The 26,971-nt window shown below is 38.4% G+C and overlaps 1 protein-coding gene across 1 annotated transcript in view; it reads left to right on the top strand.

Annotated features, from left to right (window-relative positions):
• The first annotated feature begins 272 nt into the window (after positions 1 to 272).
• LHCGR (luteinizing hormone/choriogonadotropin receptor) overlaps positions 273 to 26,971 on the top strand; it is a 61,330-nt gene continuing 34,631 nt past the window's right edge. The window contains exons 1-2 of the mRNA XM_053460061.1: positions 273 to 430; positions 16,932 to 17,006. Of these exons, the coding sequence (XP_053316036.1) occupies positions 273 to 430; positions 16,932 to 17,006 (233 nt within the window). The remainder of the gene's footprint in view (positions 431 to 16,931; positions 17,007 to 26,971) is intronic.

The following is a 26,971-nucleotide window of genomic DNA, read 5'->3' as shown; positions in this document are numbered from 1 at the left end:
TTACACAATATCTTTTGATGTGCGATAATAAATGACTTAGGGTTTCTGGAAAAAAAAATAAAAAAAAAATAGTTTTGTAAAGTTAAAGACAGGAGGAGCTCTCACAAGGATACATGTTTAGTCAGTCTGTATGCAGGCTAAAAATAGGCTCACGTTGCATTCAAGAAACACAAACTGTTCCATCTCTCTGCTCCAATTCAGTTATGGACATCAGAAAAGAAAAAATGGAATTAAAATAATACGGCCAGGAAACTGCTGAGACCAAGCTCATCATGTTGACTCTGAATTTGTTTTACCTTTTTCTTTATCTTGCTTACCTGAAACCAACGAGATCCGTTCAGACTAATGGTTGCAAGCTCTGTGACTGTAGTGGAGCGAGTCTTACATGCCCAGGGCATTTGGCAGGCTCCAGAACACCTGGACTACATCTGTAAGTATGGCACAAATACAATGAATATAAGCTAAAACAGACCAGCTGCATAATATATAATAAAACAATATATATCCCATTAAATATCCAGTATAATATTTAGGGAATTATTTTTAATTTATTTTAATTATTGCACAGGCTGTATTTTTGTATTTTCTTCATAAATATTTTTTTTGGGGGGAAAAATTACGGTTCAAAAGTTCAAAGCTGGTTTCATGAGAACTTTTTTTTCCCTTTTGTTGGAAAACATTTCTGAAATGTTCAGTTTGCTAGAAAAAAAAGCACCAGTCTTAGTGTAAAGGAGAAAAAAAAAGCAGTCAATAAATCATTTGAATTGTCAGCACTTTCTCTTTTAAATATGGGTTATTGTTTAGAACATTCACAAAATAGTTTTGCAGAGAATATGCCGCAAATGTGTGTTCACAAAATAGAAATATGTTTCAATGAAGCCCCATAAATTAATATGTCATTTCCCATACACAATATGGCACTGAACTTATGCTCAGTATTTTTACCTGGCAGCAAAACTATATTGTGTTATTGTCTATTTCTAAACATGGCACACTAGGCACATGTAACAAACATTATATGATTTCTGGTTGTATTCTATTTAACAAAAAACTGTAATTTTTTTTTTAAAAAAACTACCTTTTGTAAATTATGGAGAGAATGGAATATTTTTATAATATTTCAGGGATATATGGACTTTGCAAATTCAAGGCATGCATATACATATGGTTTGGACATGATAGATAGATAGATAGATAGATAGATAGATAGATAGATAGATAGATAGATAGATAGATAGATAGATAAAGCGAATCCAGCTTTTCGTGATTCAAGAATAGTTTGTTTTCCGATTTGTTGTACTTTAAGTACCCTCCCCAATAGTATATTGACTAATCTCACTAAAACAGTTAAAAGAAACAGAGTAACATACTTTCACACCAAAATATAAAGTCATGAGTTTTGAATTATAAACTCCGCACAAGAATACTTTTTCCCACCATAAATAATGTCTGTAAATTACCGTTCGATGTCTCTAGGTACTTATCAGATATATAAATAAAAAGACATCTGAATTTGTCTTAAGTGGGACATAATGTGAAAAATGTTCAGCTGAAATGAAAAAGGGAATGCATGTTCAAAGCTGTGCATCACACTCCTGGTTTTGTTCACTCATATTTAAAAAATGTGTCTTGTTTTGACATACAACTGTATGATTTAATAAACCAATGCTTTAGGACTACCTGTGGCGTAACTAAAATGGTTGGAGAAGTTTCATCTGAAGGGCTCTGCACCCACTGCTACCCAGGACCTTATCATGTTGTAGAGTGAAACGGATTTGTTGCTGCATCTACGTAGACCTGTAATCTCATGTTAGTCTGTACGTGTTAAGAGATCCTGGGCATTAGTCAATGTCACATCCAGTCTCTATATACACACATACCTAGGAGGGCAAAAAAACAAGATTTGTATCAACAGAAGTAGCAATCTCCCTGCTGCCCCACTAGCGTACTCTCTGTAATCATATTTGTGCAGGAGGGTGAGAAGAACAATGGGAATGGAAGGGGCATTTCCTAAAATAGGCACCCCTAAGATTTATGCCTCTGTATACTAAAATGCATCATGGGAGTCATACATGGCCAGATTAAGGAGCTATGGGCCCTAAAGGAGTTATACGAGAAAAAGTCACTTCTCTGGATTTAGCAAGTTCCTTTCCCCACCTCTCTCTCTGCTTTCTGCCTCTTGTGGTCTTTTTTTCCTTCTGTTCTATTCTTTCTTTTGCCCTATCTCTTTTTTGCACCTCACAGCTGCATTGTGTGATCTTTCAGTGTCATTACTATGATGCTCTCATGAATTCTTCCATATGATTTAAACCACTGCCACTGGAGCTGTTTGGTCCTGTTTGGTGCTGTGATAAAGAAGAACAAGACGATGGAGAAGATGGCTAGGAGATAGGGACATGGAAGCACTCAGTGGAGAAGACAAGGAGACATTTAGAGAACACATGAACGATAGTAAATGAACGTGTGAGAGAATGCGAGTGAGATAGTGTGAAAGAACATGAGAGAGTAAATGAGGGTGGGTGAAAAAAACCAATGACTTTAGGACTTTGTCCTAGAACTAGCTTATTCTGACGTCTGTGGAGCTTCACTACTCTATAAGATTTTCTCACTTACTATAGCCTTGTTACGGAGATAAATTAAAAGGGCAACCCCCAGCATGCTTTTATATCTGTTAGTTTTTGTCCTGTGGTTGTAAAACACATAAATATATGTAATATTAATAAAAAAAAAGTCTCATAAATAGTAACCTTATAATTTATTTATGTTTCACGTGAATTCTCCCCTACCCATGATCCTCTGATATTTGGAAGCTAGTTCTCGCGACCTGGAAACCTTTTGTAGACAAGATCATGGCACTGATAGTGTCACATGTGATCCAGTACGCAACGTAATTATGTAGATATTTATGCCCCAAATGACACTAAACATCGTTACGCAAGCCATGTATTGTCACAAAAACTACAAAATGTGTCATTATTTGTGGCAATTCTATGTGAAGAATGATAAGATGTGTCTGACGTCAGCTCTGGCTATGACTCTTAGGTTCTGAAGTAAGACTAGAAATGTTGACTGAGCACTGGATTTTGCTCCTCATCCACTTGAAGTAATGAAAACTCTTTAGCTTACATTAATACTGACAATATACATGGAAACAGTGGTAGTTCTCCTTTAAAGCGTCACTGTACAGTGCAGTAAGCATGGTGACTCTTTCCTCTGACAACATCAACAGCTGAACATCTCAGAGGAAGCAAAGGAAACCTACTGCATCCTAGAAGTTACTGGATGTTAAAACTTTAACAAATCTTTGAACTCCTACTTCCTTAAGGTGCCCGAAGAAAGAAAGTTTTATTATATATTGATCTGGTAATAAGCATTTCTGGGAACTTCCCTGGGTAGGCTAGTAGGAACCATCCTCCTTTTCAAGGCGGCAGTGCTAGCCATACATGCTGCTAGGCCATGTGTTGGGGCATGACTAGCCTCAAACAGCCTTTAGTGGATGAGGAATGGGAGGACGGTAGGTGGTGAAGTGGCCATTACCAAACACTGTTCTCCTTCTTGAGAAAAAAATAAATTAGCAAAGCAGGGCTTTACGCGGAGGCTCCGGGTCAAACCCAATGAGTTCTCAGGTACGGTGATATGCAGAGGTATCCAAGTGCATTCACAAGCTCAGAAATTATATGGATCTGTACATACAACATGCATAAAGAGTACAATAAAGCAGGACTTTTAATATTGAAAATATAAATGCACCCCATTTTATGTTTTTGTTGTGTCTAACTGCCACTAATGCTTACACATTGCTTAGACATTGTGTTACCTCTATGGTATACAGTTCAGTTCTGAACATAATGAAAGTAGTCATTGTCACATTGTATGCGTTATTATTATTTATTTATTGTTTTATTTAGTGCCATCATATTCTGTAGCGCTGCGCAATGGGTAGACAGGACATAACAAATAGTATATAACATAGCAATTTGACTTGCTAAACACATGAGGAGGGCCCTGCTAAAACGAGATTAGTGATCCAATTTTCTCTTACGCCTTTCTCTTCACTTATTTCACTTTTACTTTTCGCTGAGGCTGCTTCCTGGCTTATGTCAGATAGGACCTCGCAGGCTTCTGCGAATGAATGCACAGTACCGAGTGCACAGGCATTGCAAATGCATGATTATGCATTCCCAGTGCATTCTGCCCTTGAGTTCATGTTTGAAACCTGCAAAGCCTGAAGAGAACAGTTGGCACATTACCTGCTAGGCAAACACCTTCAGAACAAGAAAAGAACAGTCATGTTAAAAGGAAACTCACTTCTGTCTTTATGATCTGGTAGCTGGAAATTTTCTTACATAATCCTAAATTATTGATCTTTCCAGGCATAATTCGTATAGTATACAACACTCTGATGCATTACAGATTTCTTAGGGTCTTAATAATTATCTGATTAGACATTTATTTCAAACACTAGGGCTGCTCTATTCCTGCTGGTACACAAGGTTCTTAGAAGTAATACTTAGCAATTACCTAGAATTACACAAAAAAACTAATTACATGCTAATGAGAAAAATCTGTTTATAGCTACAGCTTTACGGTGATGGAAGATTGAGATAATTTTAGATATGACCATTACAATATTAATTCTACGCAGAAACAATTTGAAGTAAAAACACATTAGTCATAAGATACAAAACACATAGTTCCAATATCACTGTGGTCCATAACACCATCTAATGTGTTGGCACCAACTGGGAGAGCACTGGTATAGTTTATATAATTATAGACTATATATAATTATATATTTTCATGTTGATTGACATAAATGAATGATAACATTGTTATTTACAGAAATTACTTTCACAGTACAGTTTAAACAGTGCAAATAAACTTGTAGCTCTCCTAAAAAAAAACATTTAGAGCTAAAAATGTAAGAGGGAAGAGAATTGTGTGAGCTGCATGGATGATCAGAAAGAGTGAGTGTATGTGTGTAAGTAGTTGGTGTTGTGTGTATGTACATATATGTATAGTGTTAAAAGGGCGGTGTGTTCAGGTATTTATGTGTAAGTGTATAGTGTTGGAGTGCCTGTGTGTATATGTATTTATGTATGTATGTGTATGGTGTTAGAGGGGCTGTGGGGCTGTGTATATACGTATGTATCAGGTGTTAGAGTGGATGCATGTATGTGTATGTATGTGGAAGTGTAGAGCTGCCCTCAGTCACAGCTGCGGTCGTGGCCACAGCCACACATAAAATCAGATAGCTGGCCTCAAGACTGTCGCGCAGGCCAGTCTGGCCCTATAACCGAACAGGCACTCTCTGTCTCATAGAAAAATAAAACATTATTTTTTTATGGTCTTGATAAAGGTTACAATGGGTTAGCAAAAACATTGTCCACTACTTTTTGTATGTCACAATAAATGAATGCTTTTATTTTTGTATAAGACTGGAAAGAGCCTGTTCATTTGTGCAGACCTCTTTTGTCATTTTTTTGTATTCATGGTACATGTTACCAGTCCAGTGTATCACGACAAAACAATCAAACACAAAAAGGAGACTTTACTTTTAATTATAAAAGAACAATTTAGACAATTTTTTTGTTTCCTTTTTGGTCCCTTCATTTACGGACAAATTCCATTTCCTGCCTTTTCAGTTCAGAGGGCTTTTTACATTCTGAAACTAAATTCATTGTTGCTCACCCTCATTCACTCTCTCATGCTCTTTCATACTCTCTCATATTCTCTCTCATGCTCTCTCATTCACATTCTATCACACACACTAATTCTCTAATACTCTCATTAACACCCTCTGACACTGTTGTTGTCTGAATGTCTCCCTACCTTCTCCTCTGGGGAAAACCTCTCCTCAATTTTAGTTAGAAATCTTATACCCCTTACTAAAAAGCAAACTATATTAGCTTAATAAGTGTTTTTATAGATTGGTCCTGTACATGAATGGAGACAGCTTAATCAGTCCCAATTTTTCTCTGAGTAACATTCACTAGTAGGAACAAAACATTCACTTCCCTTTCCCAAATGAAGTGTAATAGGTTTCACTGATCCCGGAGTTAGGTATATGATTAAAAAATACTTTCAGAATGACATTAATATCAACTTCAAAGGCCCTACTTGTCGACCGAATAGCCCCAGACCATGGGCCTCAATGAGCTTATTTTACACTCCAGACTGGTAGGCAGGAATTTAGCACCAAAGTCATATTGATGGAGTCCAAAGCTGAATTATCTCCTATGCTGCAGGGAATGTTCAGTACCAATAAACCATCCATCACATTCATTTGAATACAAAAATAACTGTATATTGTGTAGGTTTAAAATCACCACAGGAATTTGTACATTTTATTTATTCGTCTGCCACAGTAACTGCATTGTCCAATTGGGCTTCATTAATTATTTTAAGCAAATCCTATTATCTGAATTACAGGGGCATAACTATCCATGCTCACACACACAAGTACACATCCATGTTCACACACCGACACACATAATTAGGGCTGCAACTAACGATTATTTTAATAATCGATTAGTTGGCCGATTATTTTTTCGATTAATCGATTAATCGGATAAAAAAAATGAATGTACATTTTTCATTTATTTAAAATAATTTACTAAACAAATGATGTTAAATACAAACAGCAGAATAAAAAAACTTTGATAATAAATTTCTTGTCTTTATTTCCCAACCAGCCCCCCAATATATGCACATTTGAGCCCAGGCTTGCTACGCTGCCTCCCAGACATGCCATGCTGCCCCCCCACATATGCCACGCTGCCCCCCCACATATGCCACGCTGCCTCCCACATATACCACACCACGCTGCCTCCCACATCTGCCACTCCACGCTGCCTCCCACATCTGCCACGCCACGCTGCCTCCCACATCTGCCACGCCACGCTGCCTCCCACATCTGCCACTCCACTCTACCCCCCACATGCCACTGTGCCTGATACGCCTTATACCCCCTGAAACACCACTCCATCCTCCCCAGACATGCCACCCTGCCCTCCCCACATATGCCACGCCATGCTGCCTCCCACATCTGCCACTCCACAATGCCTCCCACATATGCCACGCTGCCTCCCACATCTGCCACTCCACGCTGCCTCCCACATCTGCCACTGTGCCTGATATGCCTTATATCCCCTGATACCCCACTCCATCCTCCCCAGACATGCCACCCTGCCTCCCAGACATGCCACTTCTCTACCCCCAGATATGCCTTATACACCCTGATACACCACTCTGTCCTCCCCAGACATGCCACACTGCCCTCCCCACATATGCCACGCCATGCTGCCTCCCACATCTGCCACTCCACAATGCCTCCCACATATCCCACGCTGCCTCCCACATCTGCCACTCCACGCTGCCTCCCACATCTGCCACTGTGCCTGATACGCCTTATATCCCCTGATACCCCACTCCATCCTCCCCAGACATGCCACCCTGCCTCCCAGACATGCCACTTCTCTACCCCCAGATATGCCACTCTACCCCCAGATATGCCTTATACACCCTGATACACCACTCCGTCCTCCCCAGACATGCCACACTGCCCTCCCCACATATGCCTTATATACTGTATATGCCTTATTCCCCCAGATATGTCACTTCACTGCCCCCAGGATTTAGATTCCCCTAAATTAACCCTAAACTCCCCATTAACCATAACTGCCCCTAAATTAACCCTTAACACCCCCTTAACCACAGCATCCCCTAAATTAACCCTAAAGACCCCATCAACCACAGCATCCCCTAAATAAACCCCAAACACCCCATTAACCACAACTGCCTCAAATTAACCCCAAACACCCCATTAACCACAGCTGCTCCTAAATTAACCCTAAACACCCTATTAACATAACTGCCCCTAAATTAACCCTAAACACCCAATTAACCATAACTGCCCCTAAATTAACCCTAAACACCCCACTAACCATAACTGCCCCTAAATTAACCCCCACCTCCCCTAACTTTCAGTAGCCCAAATATATATATATATATATATATATATATATACACACATACACATTATATATATATATATATATATATATAAGTATATGTACATATATATATATACATATATATATATATATTTATACATATACTTACAGTTAGATGAGTGTCACCGCCATGTGGTTCTGGCCTGGAGAAGGAAGGGGCGGGGCCAGTTGTCACAGTGATTACAGGGAGGGGGAGTAAGTAGGAGCTGCTGCTGTGAGACGGTGAGTCAGACTAAACGGATTATATAATGAGGGGGATTTTTCAGAGCGTTTGCTCTGAAAAAACCCTCATTTTATAATCGATAATAATCGATTCAACTAATCGATAATGAAATTCGTTGCCAACGAATTTTATTATCGATTATTATCGATTTTATCGATTAGTTGTTGCAGCCCTACACATAATTAGACATCCATGCTAACAATTATACATACACACATTAATTTTCGCCCCCGCTTACCTCTCATCACTCCTGCAGCTTTCTGTCTGGCTACTCACACACTGTTTCACAACAGGGTCAAGTGACCCCGATACTGTCTCCATGTGCTGGTTCAAATTAGTTTAGAAAGGGCCATTCCAACCAGGAAAGAAGGGCTGTTTCTAAACTATATTGAATCAGTACGAGGAGACATGGACAAGTTACGTCAGTGCTCAATTAGGCCCAGACTGGCTGCTCATATATGATTACTGCTGCTCTAACAGTATATAAGCAGCTGCAGAAGAGCAATTGTCACATACGTCATTCAACTGCTGGCCTTAAAGTGCCAGTGCCTATTTTTATTCCCCAGTCAGGCTCTAATCTCAACCCTGTTGTTTTATTATAACACTTTCACGCAAAAAACAGATGTTCATTAATATTTTCTGCACTTATCATGAACAGACACAATACCTATTTTTGAAAGTAGGCTCCAAAAATTCTATTTCTATCTTTCCCTTAACATTGTGTTTTTGAAACATTTGTTTTGACATTTTTAAAGCTTTACATCTGGGAAAAATATAATATGCTATGCTAGCAAACGGCATTCAGCCATATTGTTGTTGTTGTGGTGGTGTTTTTTTTAAAAGCTGAGTGATCTTGATATGTTGAAAATTCTACATGACTAAGGATGAATTACCCCCCTGAATAATAGCACCCTGTTTTTCATCTGTCAGTCACCTAATAAAAATCTTTTAGGCTGTACAATGTGTCCAAAATAGTCTAAGTGGCCCACTTTGCTAACTATTTATCATGTTTGTTTTGCTATATGGTCACATTAACTGCAGATGTACAGTACTTGGGAGGAATACTGCCAATGTGCCTGCAGGCAGATGTGTACAGGGTGACCTTGTAAAAATGTAATTACTTATAATGCACTAAAAAAGAAAAACAAAAAACAAATACATCCTTTTTAAAAAGCCACGCAAACTAGCCTTTTTTACTTAACAATCTCATGGTTTTTTTTTAATCCCTGACCTTTCCTGTATTTTAGAGACCATAGGTCACTTGCTGGCCCCTTCTAATACTGCCAGGCTAATTATTGAATATCCTACTGTTTCTTATCAGACCAATAACTTCAACTTGACTATTCTGGGAAAGGTAGCAATGGGAGTGGAAATCTTAGTCATTGCCTCCTTTCCCGGAATATTAGTATTAGTATTTCTAGGGTTTGCCTAGTAGGTGACAAAACTCAAACAAATGAGTTTCTTTATGTAAGCAAGAATTTCTATGGGCATAACAATTGTAGTTAGCCACTTTAGAGGGCCCAGGTGACCCGTGCAACCATTTGTCCCAATTATCAACCCCTTCAAAGCCACTACGTGACAGCAGCATAGAGAGTGTAGAAATCATCTGGTTGGATGATTTCTCACACTCTTTCCCTGCATGCTGGTATGGCTAAAACAATGTGTAGGAAATTACATCACATTCACTTCCTGCATGCTGGATCAGTCTGCACACATCACATAGGAAGAGAGATATACCACTCCTGCAAGTAAGTGGTATAGTCAAGGACACAGGCTGTTTGGGGACAAGGATGGCACAGGCAGACTGTTTTAGGGCAAATATGGCACTATTTGGGGGACACCAACAAACTGTTTGGGGCAAGGATGGCACTTGCAGGCTGTTTGGAGCAAAGATGTCACAGGTGGGCTTTTTAGGGGCAAAGGTGGAGCATACAGGCTGTTTGGGTTCACTAACAAGCTGTTTGGTGGCAAATAAGGCACAGACAAGTTGTTTGCAGACATAGATGGCACAGACAAGCTGTTTAGGGACAAAGATGTCACAGACAAGCTGTTTGGTGGCACTGACAAAGATAGTAGAGGCAAGCTGTGTGGGGGCTTAAATAAATATTTTATTTATTAAATGCTAACAAATGACACAGTACAACATACATAACAAATGTACATTAAAACAGACACATCAGGAGATGAGAACCATATCTGTAAGCCATCTAGCCTTATTTGAGCTTTGGGTAAAGTGGGCTTTTAAAGGGGCCCTCAAAAGCCCACTTTACCCACATAATGAACTTGGCTAAAACTGCTACTCTCCAGAAACAGGCCACACTGACAGCTTCTAAAACCTATGCATAGATTGGCAATGGCACATGAAACATAGTTTATTATATCCTCCATATGGTTAGTGATCACTACTAGTGTTCTTGTCATGGATACTTTGGCTACCCGTTGTGACAACTGAAATCCATCTACATTTTAGTGAGTTTTCTGTCTCATTCAAAAGATGTTTTGTTTTTTAATCAAAAAGCACACAAAACTGGAAAAACTGGAAAAAAAGACTGCATACTTACTAAGGATTCTATAAGCATTAATAAAAAGTTCAGCTATTTTAGAAAAACTGCAGTTGCATGCAATTATACATTAGGAATCTATTTAATTTAAGTTTTAATACAGGATTAATGCTTGACAATTATGTTAACAGTTATAGCCAGTGTTGCAAATCAATATTATACTGTAACTGATACTGTAATTTTCTGAATGAAGTGCCTGTAACCGATTTCAGAGTACCTCGCAGTACGTACTAAGTAAATTAATCTTCTCTTGCTTTCGAACATGGATGTCCTGACCTTCCACTCATCTTCTAAATGAAATATAAACAGTTCAGATGATGAGCGGCTGCTATAAAAATTGATTTATCAGAAACTGATGTTCTCAGAAAAGTGTGTTATTGTTATGTCTAACATTTCACATTTGCCCAAAAGTCAATTTAAGAATGATAATAGCAATAAACATAATACAGAATGCAATGTTTATTGTCATACAGAAAAGATTTTTTAGTAAGAAATCATTCCATATTGTCTATATTTTGTCATTACATACGGGAAAACTGAACTCTTGTTTGAATGTAAATGTTTAGTCTTTTTATGATCTATACACAAAAATGGAAAAACACTCTAATCAAGCATATAAATATTGATTTTAGGGTGCCGCTGAACTGACCAATACGAATAAGAATCAGCTCACATTCAGAAAATGCTACTAAAACCACCTAATTCTTAAACTGTGTCCATTTCTTTGGTGACCTTAATCACGACAGATAAGAACCAGGGGCATAACCACAGGCAGTGGTAGGGAGGCAATTATAAAATTCTACATAGACACTATATATAAATATATATACACTATATATATATATATATATATATATATATATACCTTCTCCCTCTTCTCACTATGTACCCTATCCCCCCCTTTGTAGTTCACTTACCTTGTAGAAGTCCTGCTGTGGAAGAGCGCGAGGCCTCTGTCTTGCTCCTCTGCCGAGGTGCGTGCTGCTTCACTGCTGAGTGCCAGAATATTACGTCATATTCCAACGATCAGCACGAAATGCCGCCACAGCGACCAAGACAGAGGCCTCACTGAGGAGAGTAAGAGGCACCGAGCGGTTGCTGAAAACTTATTCATGAGCGACCAATTTTGCCCCTCTCTCTCCGAGTCAAAAAAAAAAGACGACGTTTCAGCATGAAGTGGCCCCCTCGGCCCCCCCCTGCCGATGCCTCTGACCACAGGGCCACGCTGGGAAAATTGCCCCATTGTTCCCCAACTTCACCAAGCAACATGTCCCACAGTACCCCCAAATAGCTAATCAGTGCCATCCTAACCCCCAATCTGCCTGTGCCACCTTTGTCCCCTAACAGCTGGTTTGTGCCATCATTATTGTCCCTTGCAACATACACTCTGGTACATGTAAACACAGATACACTTACTTATACTCACTAATACACATGCACACACTCATTCTAACACAAACACTCCCTTTCACACCACTTATGTATACACATTCATATTCAGATGCAAACACAACACATACACATCCATCCATTTGCTGTCAAACACTTACACTCTCATGCCAACACACACTCAATCACTCACCACCACACACACACACCACTTACACATACATTCTTACATACAAACACTTACACATAACACATCTATGTTAACACACAAACACTTACAAACTCATGCTTGTACATACAAACACCTTCATACAGATTAATGTTAACACAAACTTATACATACACATTCATGATTACGTACACTTATACATAGACATTCATGCTCAAATACACTTATACATAGACATTCATTCTGATATTTGCATATGTAAATATGCTCTTTGGAGTAGGACCTTAATATATGAACAGTATATGAAGTGAGGGAGTTGAATATGTACATCTCATGCATACTCTTCTGACAACTCTCTCTTTTGTGAATACACTCCAAAGGCAAAATAAAACACTGATACACTGTTTACAGCAGAGTATGTCAGCTTAATGCTCTAACAAATGTGGTTAGTTAAATTTGACATATTTTAAAGTGTTTATTACTTTGCCACCTCAAAACCAATTTGTCTCCATTTGACACAATATAGCATTTTATTCTATGAGCTTCAATATATATTTTTCGCCGTAAATTACTTAAATCAGTTACAAGTACAAAGCAACATAACCCCAGTCACAATCGAGGGCCACAAGGGGCGTGCTGTTTTAAGGTGAGGGCACAGCTGTATGGAGGAGCAGATTTTCAGGAAATAGGTACTTTATTAGCTGTAGTTACAGTATCTGATTATGAGCATCGCCTTGAATGTGTTATCAGTGAAGGAGTTTAATACGTTGTAGACCTTTTCCAAAAGGCGAACGTTTAGATCTTATCTTGAATATTAAGCGAGAAAGAAAGAGAAGAGGTGATAAGTGAAGAGGAGAACTATAATTCACAATTAAAGCATAAGGACTATTTTAAAATGAGGGCACAAATGTATTGGGAAGCAGAATCATGGATGACTTTATATGTGCCAGGATTTTAGATTTAGAATTCTTACATCAACCGAAAGGCAGGGAAGGGCTTTAAGATGTGGGTCGGCAGGTAAGGAGTTAAATGTGAGAAAATAAAAAAGCAGTGATACTCTGAATAATCTTGTGACTAACCACAAGTACGTGTGCGAAACTCGTTCAGCTGTGTTCCACTTGTATCCTTAGTATTCATCTCTTCTTGTAATCACAATTTCACTTTATTATGTACCTGAAGCAAAGCGAGTGCGGGGTTCTTCATCTATTCATTTAACATGGTTAGTGTTTTCTTGGAGGCACCCAAGAAACTCTTGACATCCTCTTGGATTAGCACAGGCTGTGGGATAAAATTTGCTAGTACCCCAACCAGACTGCAAGCCAGATCTACCTGTTTTACTTCAACAGAGAGTCTAGTAAGTCTGGAGTCATGTAGTATTAAACAACAAATATGATGACTAAACAATGGTGGGATCATGGGTGAAATATGGGAGGATTTGAGCATAATATTTTGGTGATTGCTAAGTTAAATGCATAAACTCTTTACTATGTTATGGGTTCATATAAATTAAGAAATGTTTGGATAAACTGGTTAGTCAACAAATTCGGGAATATAGACACTGATCATCCTTTCCCAAGTACAGATAGTAACCATAGTGCCCTGCAGGAATATAATTTATTATTATTATTATTTACTGTTTTATATAGCGCCATCAAATTCCATAGCGTTGTACAATTTGACTTACAGAGACAGCAGGTGAGGAGGGCCCTGCTCAAATGAGCTACAAGCTAGTGGGAATTAGGGTGTATTTACACAATAGGTAAAAGTGCAGTCGTTAGGGATGGACCAGCCACCCTAGTAAAAGTATGGCAGGAGAGAGACTTGGAAAGGTGAGCTAAAGGAATATGGGATGTGCAATGTTGTAAGCCTCCTTAAAGAAGTGGGTCTTGAGGGATTTTTTGTAGGAATAAAGGCATGGAGAAAGACGGATAGGCCAGGGGAGAGCATTCCAGAGCATAGGGGCAGCCCTTGAGAAATCTTGTAAGCGTGCATGAGAGCTAGAAATCAGAGGAGAGGATAGAAGGAGATCATTGGATGAGCAGAGAGACAAGTGTGGAGTGTATTTAGAGATGAGTGATGAGATGTAGGTAGGGGAAGCTCTGTGGAGGGCTTTGAAAGTAAGAGTAAGAATTTTGAAATGAATCCTAAAGCGTATAGGCAGCCAGTCAAAAGACTGACATAGGGGAGGGATGTTAGTGAAGCGATGGGAGAGGAAGATAAGTCTGGCAGCAGCATTCATGGTGGATTGTAGAGACGGTTAAGAGGGAGACCAACTAAGACAGAGTTACAATAATCAAGGCGGGAGATAATAAGGGCATGGCCTGCATACATTAGCTTAATGGTCGACCTATATCCAAAATGTATAACACTTGAAGTTGTCCCGAAGTCTAAATGCAGAAGGGCCCTGCTCTGGCCCAAATGTGCAGGCAAGTAGAGTTTGGGGTGTCCCACTTATAGGCAGACCAGGGAAAAGAGACAAATGAACAAAGCAAGCATACTTTCACGAGTACTCTAGTCTACAACCAGTTAACCTCCTTGTCTAATCAGACTAACAATACAGGACAATAAGGTGCCTGGCTGTAGAAAGCCAGGTGATGGTGCTGCATCAGTGCATAATGCTTTTTGATGGTATAAAGCATGGGCATCCAACCTGCAGCCAGCTGGCCAAATGCCGCCCAACAGACATCAAGGTCCGGCCCGACTGCTTTTGTGTTATTGCCAAATTAACCCTGTATGCATTAGACAGCTAAAAGCCCATTCTTTTTCTCTCAATGAAAAATGAGTGCAGCCCACGCACACATACATTGCTAATGAAGTGGCCCATTGCAGAAAAAAACTTGGACATCCCTGGTATAAAGTCTTGTTCTTATTAATAAGCTTCTTCAATGGCTTTCCTCCAATGAGTCATTACATATTATTGTCAAAGTGAATTTAATTTCCAATTCCATTACTAATTACATTTTTTTTTTGCATTCCACTGCTTCCTCTTTATAGTCTAATCAATAAATTTCCCACTGGTCCACTTACTGTTCATAATTTGCCTCCTCTACTTTTATGTAAAACAAAGAACTCCCCCTTGCTTTTCTTAAATAGTGTATTACAGAACCCAAGGCTAAAAGAGACATTTGGCTGAACAAACATACAGCGTCAAACCCTGGTATAAGCCGTTTTTCTGAATCCGGATTAACCCTTTGTTTGCCTGGTAATTAAAAGAAATAAACGTTTCAATGTAATCACCAGTGCATTAGGCTGCTAATTATGTATTAACTGTATTTTTGTAATTGCAACTTGCTTATTTAATTTTCCTGTTTAATATAAATCACCCCATTCTGTGCCTCGAGGAGACATACCCATGTATCAGCAGAGTTAATTAATTTTCTGCCATAGGGTTTATAAGAAATGATAATGAACAACAGTACAGTAGAACAGTATGCCTTTTCCATTCCACAGTTTAATTGTTGACAATAATTAACACTACATTAATTACCGCATTATAATTTTAGTTTCATGCTGTACTCAGATAATGGGCCAAATAAACAAACAATATTTTTGAATACAACAAAAGCATTTTGTACCGGGTGATATTTTTTCTTTATTAAAGATTAACAGTGAAACTTTTCTCTGAACACTTTGCTAGAACTGATTCCATAAGTAGTGGTATTTTCTATGAAAAGGATTGTGGTCGTATTTGCTAATATATGGCTGGAATATAAAATACTAGAATATATTTAAGGGGAAAAAAATTAGTCTTCATGATTATAGGACCATATTTTGCATTTGCCATTGTATTTGTCAGAAACAATTTATTGTAAAAGCCTGAATGTAAAGTGCCCCAAAAGAGGCCAAATATTTAAATAAATTTGATTTAATCTGAAATTTCCATTATATTTGATAAGCCTCCCCTCTGATAAATTATGGTGCGGGATCCAAGCTCATATTCAGAACAATAGTATATGTAGCCTATATTAGCACTTCTCTATGTAAAGAAAAAAACTGTATTTATATTGTGCTTTTAACTACAAACTTTTCTATGATGTGTGTTGGCCAGAATAAGATTAATTATACTTTATCTTATAACGTAAGACTGTATTGATTTGTGTGTTGGAAGCTATAGACTCAATCAAACTAGAGACATTTTCTAATTTTTATTACATGAAAGGCAGAATACCATTGGGAAGGCTGGGGGGCTTATTCTATTAAACAATTATGGGGGGCCATGGAGAATGAGTTGCAGAGATTAACTCTAGTGTTAAAATTAGACATATTCATTTACTATTACCCTGAGCTATTAGATTTTACTTTATATTTACAAAATACATCTCTACTAACATAATTTAAAAAATACCTAAAGCCTTACTTTTCCATGTTAGACTGCTGTGTTTGGATTTTAAAAACTACATTATGATATAGGACCCATAGTAGTTGATTAAAAACAAAAATCAAAAAGCTGGAAAAAAAAGAGAATTCCAAATGTTATTTATTTGGAATAAATTTGTAAGTTTATTTTTTTTACTTTATTAATTATTTTGATTTAAGAAATGAATATTGAGGTTCATATTCCTTTTATTTTTCAGGTCCTTTTCCCATTTCTGTTTTAAGGTAATTCCATCCGAGGTTTTTCAGAATTTTCATCAGGACATCATAACCATGTAAGTGTAATTTATTGAATAAAGCTATTGGAGACTTAGGATGACAGAAAATACTTGAACAAAAAAAACCCATGTATTTATTGTGTTAACTAGTTTGCTAGTAAATTTATAGACACATATATTTTACTGTATATCTTCCTTTTTCAGTTAACAGTCCCACTTTTGGACCCAAATCACTAGCTTTTCTGATGTCCTTTTCTAGGTGTTTAAAATGTTTTATAACTCTGTGTCCCAGCATTCTACAGCCCTAATTGAGAAACATAACCTAAAAATAAAACGATGCCAATTTTGTTGAAAATTCTTCCCCTGAAAATTCAAAGAGACCCACTGGAGTAGCAGCAGGGGAGGCTGTTTAGAGTAGCCTAAGTAGACATAGAGGCACAAAAACACATAGAAGTTGGCAAAAAAGGTTTTATTTAATTCTGTACACCCCTCTGTTGTCAGAGTAGTTTGGCTTGCTTTCTTTCTCTCCTCTAGCTGGTCTCCTTCTCTCCTCTAGCTGGTCTCCTTCTCTTCACTATGGTAGCTTCTTCTTCATAGACAGACTTCCCACCTACAATACGTGTTCAGCACAAACACAGCTGGTCAGCAGCCATATTGCTAGCTGAACTTCATGGGAATTGTAGTTATTGATTGGGGAATGGTGGCCAACGCTACCTGCAGCTCCCATGATAAACAGTCAGCCATTACAGGCCAACCACATTATATTTATTACATTTATATTACAGTTATATTGTGCTAGTAGATTCCATATTGCTGTTAAAACAAACTCAGTAAAATAATTTAAAACCGCACACAATAACAAACTGGTAGAACATAAGAAGAGGGCCCTGCTCCTGCAAATTTACAATCCAGACTGGGGTAGTTGCGGCTAATCTTGTGCATGTTCATGCTGGTCTGTTATCTACTACTGCCACGGTCATAATTTTTTTATTTTTTTTTATTTATTCTCCGTTTATTGAGCAGTGTAAAAATTTTTCCTATTAATGGGTAATTAACATTTCCCTTCCACCACGAGACCCCTCTCCTGAGCCAACAATATGCATATGTATTTTGTCTATTGAATGAGAATTGTCTTCCTATACTACTGAGGCATTTGTCTGGGCTTTTCTATGGAATAAAAATCACCAGTATCCCACTTTGCTTTAATATGTAATTTGCCAGTCTATTTCTTCTCTCACAGTTTATGCTGTTAACCGTAAATATGTAATAAGTTCCTTAAAATAACACAGGCCGTAAAAAGGTTCACATACCGACCTGTTCTCGGCACAGATGTAATAAAAAGGGAAGGGGGATGTGACTTGGGCATCAACCTATAATAAAAATCACAGGAGACACACTTTTGGATTGAGATGCCCACAGCTTTATTACCAATAACATCAGTATCAAACAAAGAAAATCTTACCGATAAACCAAGGTGAGTGGGTGCATACGATAACACGTCATACTAAATGTTAACCAAAATCATAATCCTACCTAGCAACCCCTGGCTATGTGTAACTTTACCCATATGGAGATCTCCCAACCTTTCCTTAAAGCTAAGCTAGGTACCCAAACAACCCACTAGCCGCCAGTCACCAGTGCACAGGACCCCCATTACAAATTCACTGCCATAACAACCTACTTCTAGCCAGCTAAAACACTAGATACACAAAAAATCTCCATATAAAGCCACAAATGTACACCATATAACCCTCCAACCGCCACTCATCCTGACACAGGAGGGGAGCTCAACCACTTAAGCTTCCAGACTCTCGCATGCATAAAAAAATCTCTCTTAACACCATTCTGAAACGCAGGGCCTGGTCATACTCCAAACTTGCCTTGGAACAATCTCTGATCAAATGATAGCCAAACCTTCAAAACATGCCCATAACAAATTTGACTTTATGTCCGTAATAAGCCTATGTATGGGCACCAGACCCAAATTATTACCCCCAACATAGACCAAGAGTATCTCAGGATATTACTCCCAGTGGGACCGCCTCACTGTTTCGGAAAGAATGTTGTACCACATCATACCCCTTATCTCTATCCAACAAATAAGGGCCCCTGAACGGGGAAGCATTTGCGAGAAACAGCTACAAACAGTAGCGTACCTAGCGGGGGGCGGGGGGGCGGTCCGCACCGGGTGCCGCTCATCAGGGGGGTGCCAACTTGCCGGCACCCCTCCAGAGACGGACAGCAATGTCCGCCGCTGGAGGAGCAGGCTCGCAAGAGAGCGGTATCGGAGGTCTTTAACAGACCTCCGGCTCCCTTGAGTGATTTTAAGCCGGTTCCCTTGAACCGGCTTAAAATCACTCAAGGGAGCCGGAGGTCTGTTAAAGACCTCCGATTCTGCTCCCTTGCGATCCGCGCGGCAACTGCTGCTGTGCAGAGGGCACTGTGGGCGCGGCTTCAGTGCCGCCGGGATCTGACAACAAACCCCGGCGGCACTGAAGCCGCGCCCACAGTGCCCTCTGACCCGGAAGAAGACAGTAGAAGAGGAGCGAAGAGGAAGACTGCTGTAAAAAGAAAAGACTGCTGTAAGAAGAAAAGAAGTAGAAAAGAAGGTAGGAAATCATTTATTAAGACTGAGTGACAGTGAGAGTGGATTGGTATGTGTGGAATGTGTGGATTGGTATGTGTGGAATGTGTGGAATGTGTGGATTGGTATATGTGTGGATTGGTATGTGTGGAATCTGTGGATTGGTATATGTGTGGATTGGTATATGTGTGGAATCTGTGGATTGGTATGTGTGGAATCTGTGGATTGGTATGTGTGGAATCTGTGGATTGGTATGTGTGGTATGTGTGGAATCTGTGGATTGGTATGTGTGGAATCTGTGGATTGGTATGTGTGGAATCTGTGGATTGGTATGTGTGGTATGTGTGGAATCTGTGGATTGGTATGTGTGGAATCTGTGGATTGGTATGTGTGGAATCTGTGGATTGGTAAGTGTTGATTGGTAAATGTGTGAGAGTGATGGGTGTTATGCTGTACCATTTCCAATGTCTTTTTCATTATAATTATGCTCTAAAGTACATCATAACTCCCATCACTCTATACTGTTCCGTACAGTGGCAGAGCTGGGAGACAGAGGCCTTGCACCCCCACCGCAGGGTGCTGGTCAGGTTCTATGTGGGCAATGTGGACGCTGGCTTTGGGGTGTGCAATCTGTGATCTATGCCTGTAATTTAGGGTGTTTTTTCTATAACTTTAATGCTGAGTTTTTATGTGAATTCCAATTGATCAATACCTGAAAAGCTGGGTTTGTGTGTTAATGTGTTGGTCTATATCTGCTATGCTATGTTTCTATACATTATTTATGTTTACCAGCAAATACAGGATTTGTATGTCTTATTCAGTTGATCAATACATGGGGTGCTGTTTCCATGTGTTGTTTATTTGATCTATACCTGCAGTGCTGAGTGATTTCCAGTTGATCTATACCTGCAATGCTGGGTTTGTGTGTTCTGTTGATTTATACCTGCAATGCTATGTTTCCATACATTATTTATGTATACTTGTAAATACAGGATATTTATGTCTTATTCAGTTGCACGTGCTGTTTCCATGTGTTGTTTATTTGATCTATACCTGAACTACAGGGAGTAATTAAAAGAGAGTTGTGGTTTAGTTACGTAGGGGACAAATGGACTTTGGGGATGATTACGGGGAGAGGACCTCCCAATGTCACGGTGCAGTCAGAAGAAGGGAAGGCTGTACTGACTCTCACAGTCTTCCCCTGATCTGCAGTTGAGGGCAGTACAACATAATCCCTATCACTATACATCGATCTAGACATTTACAATAATGCAGCATAACCCCTACCACTATATACTAAGCCAGACACTGAAGTGGTAGGCCTACACCACATCAATGGCTTTGTATATAGTGATATGGGTTATGCTGCATTATTGTAAAAGTCAGGCTCACTGTATAGTGATATGGATTACGCTGCCCCACCGTCAATGTGTGCTCAGTATAAAGTGATAGGTGTTATCCTGTATCACCGGCAATGTGGGCCTCAGTATATATTAACAGTTATGTTGTACCACCGTCAGCGCGTGCCTCAGTATATAATGGAAACAGTTATGTTGTACTACTGTCAGCGCGTGTCTCAGTATATAATGATAGCAGTTGTGCTGCACAACTGTCAATGTCTGCCTCAGTGTATAATGATAGTTATGTTGTACTACTATAAGTGTCTAGCTCAGTATATAAAGATAGCGGTTATGCTGTACCACCATCAATATCTGGCTCAGTTATAGTGATAGGTGTTATGCTGTTCCACTGTAGTATCTGGCTCAGTGTATAGTGATAGGAGTTATGCTGTTTCACTGTAATGTTTGCCTCAATATATAATGAAATTACTTAAGCTGCACCACCGTCAATGTCTGTCTCAGTATAGAGTGATAGGCATTATGCTGTACCACCGTCACTGCCTGGCTCAGTATATAGTGATATGTGTCATGCTATACCACCGTCAGTGTCTGGTTCATATGGTATATATAATCATGAGTCGACATGGCAACACCACTATATATGCAAATGCTTAAATAAAAAGAGAACAATGTTATGGTGACTCCTGATTATAATATCAGGATTTTTTTTAGTTTATAGTGTCTTTAGCTGCTTAGCCAGTACTTAATTTGTAATGTTTGTCACTCATTTGTTAGGTCTTCTTAGAAACTTGTTGTGTTTGTTTTTTTGGGGGGTTATTAAAGAAAGCACTATTATATGTTCAGTAAATGTTATTTAAACATATTTATTTTACTTATAAGTTATTAATTTATTTTTTCAGATTTCTTGTTGTTTATAGTTGACATACAGTTTACAAATTGGTGCAATAAATATTCTTGCCAACGTAATTTTGTAGATGTCTTTACATTTGGGGGGGGTGCCACTTACAGGATCCGCCCCGGGTGCCAAATACTCTAGGTACGCCCCTGGCTACAAACCAAAAGTGTGACAAAGAAGAACTATACTCGTAAAAAAGAAAGGATGCCAACCCCTGCGTCGGTTGGATCAAATAATCCTCATGCTGTTGAAGTGACACATAACGCTATCCCTCAAGGAGTCCAAAATATTATGGAAGGCTGTACCGTTTTATTAGTCTCATCCAGAAACAAACCTGCTGCTCAGTACCACATCCTGAAACAGTAACCCTCTGGCTTCATGGTCTGTTTGGGATAACCAATTCCCCCAGCCTATAGGCCCCAAAAAATGACCTCTCTAACATCCTGTATCCTTCCCCAGACAGGACTTGCTCTCACGAGTCCCCACACTTGCTAATATTTAACACTTTCCAGGTGCTGTCTAGCCTGGTCATGCTGCCCTTACCCCTAGTGGTCTCCGGGGCAGTCTTAACAATTAAAAATGACACAGTTAACAAATTGGAGGTTAATTTGCACCTGACCCTCCTTTCTGTCTCTTGCTCCTTCCTTTACAGACAGCTAATGAAATAAGACACACTGTCTCCCAAGTAACTCTTCTCTCATATTCTTTGATAAGTATATTTTTTCTAATTGATTATGCATTTGCTAAAGTCATTTAGTTTGCATGGAGATGTCTAGCCCTTATTATAAGAGGGTAACAGATGTTACTAGAGAAAAAATTTCTCATCTCAGAGGAAATATTCTCACTCCGACACACACCAAAGTTGTGTGTTTGGTGCCTGGTGGTTCAATGATCTATATATGCAAAAAAATATTAATGTTGCAGAAAATGTAAAAGAAATTAAAGAATAAAATTATCATACATAAGAAGTCAAATGGCTATTGATAGTTCTGCTATTGTTGCCTGCCATGTACAGCCAGTCCTGTGCCTCCATAGTTCAACAATGTTATACTCCCCCCCACACTCCTACCTTGAATACTAGGTAGGGACTTGGGGTCTGTCCGTACTCTACTTCATGGGGGCCATAGGGACAGAGTAAGTCAGTTTTTTTTTAAACATAAGGGAGGCAGGGTGGGCTATTTTTTAACAGAAGGCCATCATGGGGTGGTTCATATAATAGCTGATCACTGGTTGGGGGCTCTGGTCCTGAATGAATATGGAACTGGCTAAATTATCATAGTGGTAGTCAGATCCTGCAGTGCTCCTCAACCCTCTTCTCAAGGCACACCTAACAGTCCAGGATTTAGGTATTACTCAGGTGTGTCTAAGGTGTTTAAGATGTTTTTGTTTGTTAATTATGCAACACCTCAGACACACCTGAGTAATACCTAAATCTTGGACTGTTAGGAGTGCTTTGAGGAGAGGGTTGAGGAGCACTGAGATACTGTATCCTTAACAACAATTACAGGCCGTTTATTTGTAGGTTTCACTGTATTTTACGGCTGAACGTTATCATACATTAGTTATCTGTGACATGATATGTCCTCTTTACTCAAACCACATCATCGTTATTTAAAAAAAAAAAAATTACAGCAAAGACTAAATCACTTTTCCTCCAAAAATTTTAGTGTTTCTTGGAAGTTTCTCAGAACAGTGTTCTGTGTCTTGTTTACTGCTGAATCTAACCTCACTACAACCTTACCACCCTTCGGTCTCTTGTTGCAGCTGGTTAAACAGTTGGTCCTCCACATCACCATTCCCGCCTTCCTGTAGTCTATAGTTGTCTGTAGGACCACTATACGTGTATGGGATAGGCATAAAGCTATCCTGAAGAAAAGATCAAGGATTGATCAAGGTCTGAGTCACTACATCAGGGAAAAAGGCAGACTAGACGGGTTCTTACCTGCCGTCAAATTCTATTTTCCTGTGTCTATAATTCTATGATTATGCAGTAGTATCCCCATTTGGATATATCTATTTAATCCTTATATTTAATATCAGCATACCAGCATGTATGCTGCTTTATAAATATGTCTGCCGTATTGTTATTCACTTGTAATGAGCAACATGTTTCATCATAGGCGGTTCATGAATCACAAACTAGCCAATGATTCAGGATTGACATTAACAGCGGAAGTAATCATCCAAAACAGAACTAGCAGGATATCTAGCAGGACTAGGGATTAATTTTTTAATCTACACAAATGTTTACTAAAAAAATATATATTTTGATAGAAATCAACGTGTACTCCATTTTCATGTATAAATTGACCTTCCTGGCTCCTCACAGAGATAATCCTCAGGTAAAAATAGAATTTTCAGGGAGCAGACTATTTCTGCACAGTTTTGGATGGAAATGTTGTTTGTGACCGTTCTGAACAATTTAACTCATCGTTCTCTGTGCTATGTATCTATCTTTTTCTATGTATATACATGAGAGGTAGAAATGATGCCATTTTCTAGGAATGCTTCAAGGTCTCCAAGTAATTAATCTCACATTGTTTTATACTGTTGACATGTTCCATTGATTTCAACGGTAATTTGATAGTGAAATCCGCACTTGAAGTTGTCGTATATAACAATGCTACCCTCCCTAATTTGGATACACCTCATATGTCATACTTTGGCAGTTATAGGACAAATATTAAAAGGTGCATATTTTTTTCTACCTTCAATACTGCTCACAGATCTCAAAACTGCTACATGAAAATAAATGTTTCTGAAAAGTAGAAAACCCAGGATATTTCACTATAGTCATGTTGACATATTGTGTGGATCTATTTCCCCAGCAATCTCATCCAAATTTATAGATTAAAAAAAAAGTCTGCTTTTAAAACTTGCTTTCCAATGCTGCTTTGGATTTGATACCAATATTTAGATATCATATTATAGAATTATAGATACCATATTATAGAAATAGATACCAATATTTGTTTATAATATAATATATATAATAAAATATTTTTTAGTATTTTTAACATTTTTCTTTAATTCTTTTGCACTGCTCTTGAAAAGAGACAGCGATAGTCTAATTTTTGTAGCAAGATGAGCAAAATTTAGATGCAACACGCAGACCAAAGGAATATAAAACTAGTATCAATGAGAAATATTTTGATATTTATAAAACCCCAAAGGGAAAGTAAAATAAAACTGTTCCCTACATATCTCAAAATTCCAAATTAATTTCATAACCCAGATTATCTCAGAATTTCTTCTTTGATATAAGCATTTTAGAGAAATCTTATGCTGTGGGAATTTCTGGTTTTGGTTTAGTCTAAAAAAAAACCCAAGCATCTGAAAACGGGTGTCTCTTCCAACGAAAAGCTTTCCATAGTTATATCAGTATTCTGCATCAGTATTTTTGACATCATTGTTCTCAGCATAAAATTAAAAATCTCAAAGATAACAGAATAATTTGGAATTGCACAAAATAAATATATATATGTTTGTTACATGTAATGCCATGGGAGCCTAAGGCAGCACGTCCAGGGTGATCTCTTGATGATCTCTTGGGTGATAAAGCTACACGATGTCCCAGTGCACAGAGACATATTCTGACACTGCGCTTCTTAAAGGCACACAGCCTTTTTTTTATTGTACAAGGGATGCTGACCATGGAGGGGAAGACGACCTCAAAGTTAGATACATAACTGACCAAATGGAGAGTTGACTGCAGAGTTGACGTTTCAACTACATCGCTATACATTATAATGGCTCAACATCATCAAGCTTCTCCTAAGGGAAGAGCTTGCCTGGCCCTGTACAATGTATTGTTAAATCAGAGGTTTGTTTAAAGTCTCCTTACACATTATACTAAGTCAGCTTAGCCATTCTTGTTAAAAGAACTTATTAGTGTTGTCCCTTTATATTTAACAGGGAAGTCAGATACTTAAAACCACAATTCTCCAGCAAACTCTCTCTTTAGTAAATAAGCCCTATAGCGGGTTTAAGATTACCCAAACATCCATGTGTGATAAAGGGGCTTCTGTAAAATTATGAAACACCCCACCATGTCCCATCCACTGCCAACAATCTCTTCCAACTCTATAGATGCTAGTTCCACCTGCCATAACCTTGCTTCCCCCTTCCCATGGACAGGGAGGAGAGCTAAAGGTGGAGCATTCCGGGGATGTTTCTAGGCAACTAAATGCCCTGAATGCACATAAATCACATTTTAGAAAATACATTTTAGAAAGAAGTATGAAGTATTAAAAATATGCTTTAGACCAAAATATTTTGCCTTCACAAAAACAGACCAGCCACCCATATGCCTGTGTCGTTTTGCATCCAAAATGTTAGTGTACACTACAAGTAAAATATTGTGATGTAGCAAGACGAATCATCGTGAACATTAAATAATTTACTATTTTGTTACAAATTATTGTTGGTAATGTGAACCTATTTATTGACGAGCATTTTTGGAGACAGACCATTATTGCAGCGATCAGTAAAAATGTTCCCAGACAAAAATATTTACACCAACTGCAGGTTATAGAATAAACATCTCCCAAGGTTATGCTACTTGTCTGCCAAGTTAATGTTTTAATATGAAGCTTTTTAACCCAGTTCACACAGAGTGACGAAAGCAGCTTGGTTTCAAACAATGACATCCACCCAAGCCCTTACTAACATGTAACATCACAATGATGTATTTTGCAGATAATGCCCTTGGAACCTTCAACTTTGGCTGACTTTGGAAGGGAGTGATTATTAAAATGACTGTAATTATTTAGTGAAAATTCTTATATATTATTATTATTATATATTATTTGCACATTGAAAAAGGAAAGCCGTGTACCTAACACAGTTCCATAAGTTAATTTAGTGGATAGAACTGAAGAATGCATAATTGGCAGTTTGCAAGTTCTCGGAAGAAGAGACATCTGCGGCCCCAAAAGACTATGTCATTTTACATCTTTTTCTATACTGGTCCAATAAAAGGTATCATCTTCAAGGATCCATAATTTTTTTTTGGCTATACCCACTTTTTTAGGTAAAGAGTTGCAGTTTCAGCTCAATGCATTGGTTTCATACTGACTATATAATAATATATAATGTTAAGTATACAATTAAATATAGCAATACGTTACATTTTTTTTAATTCATAAAAATTATTTAAAATAGTAATTTAAAATACATTGCC

Source organism: Spea bombifrons, chromosome 3, assembly GCF_027358695.1.
Source record: "Spea bombifrons isolate aSpeBom1 chromosome 3, aSpeBom1.2.pri, whole genome shotgun sequence".
Taxonomy (NCBI): domain Eukaryota; kingdom Metazoa; phylum Chordata; class Amphibia; order Anura; family Pelobatidae; genus Spea; species Spea bombifrons.
This window is presented reverse-complemented; position numbering and strand designations above follow the sequence as displayed.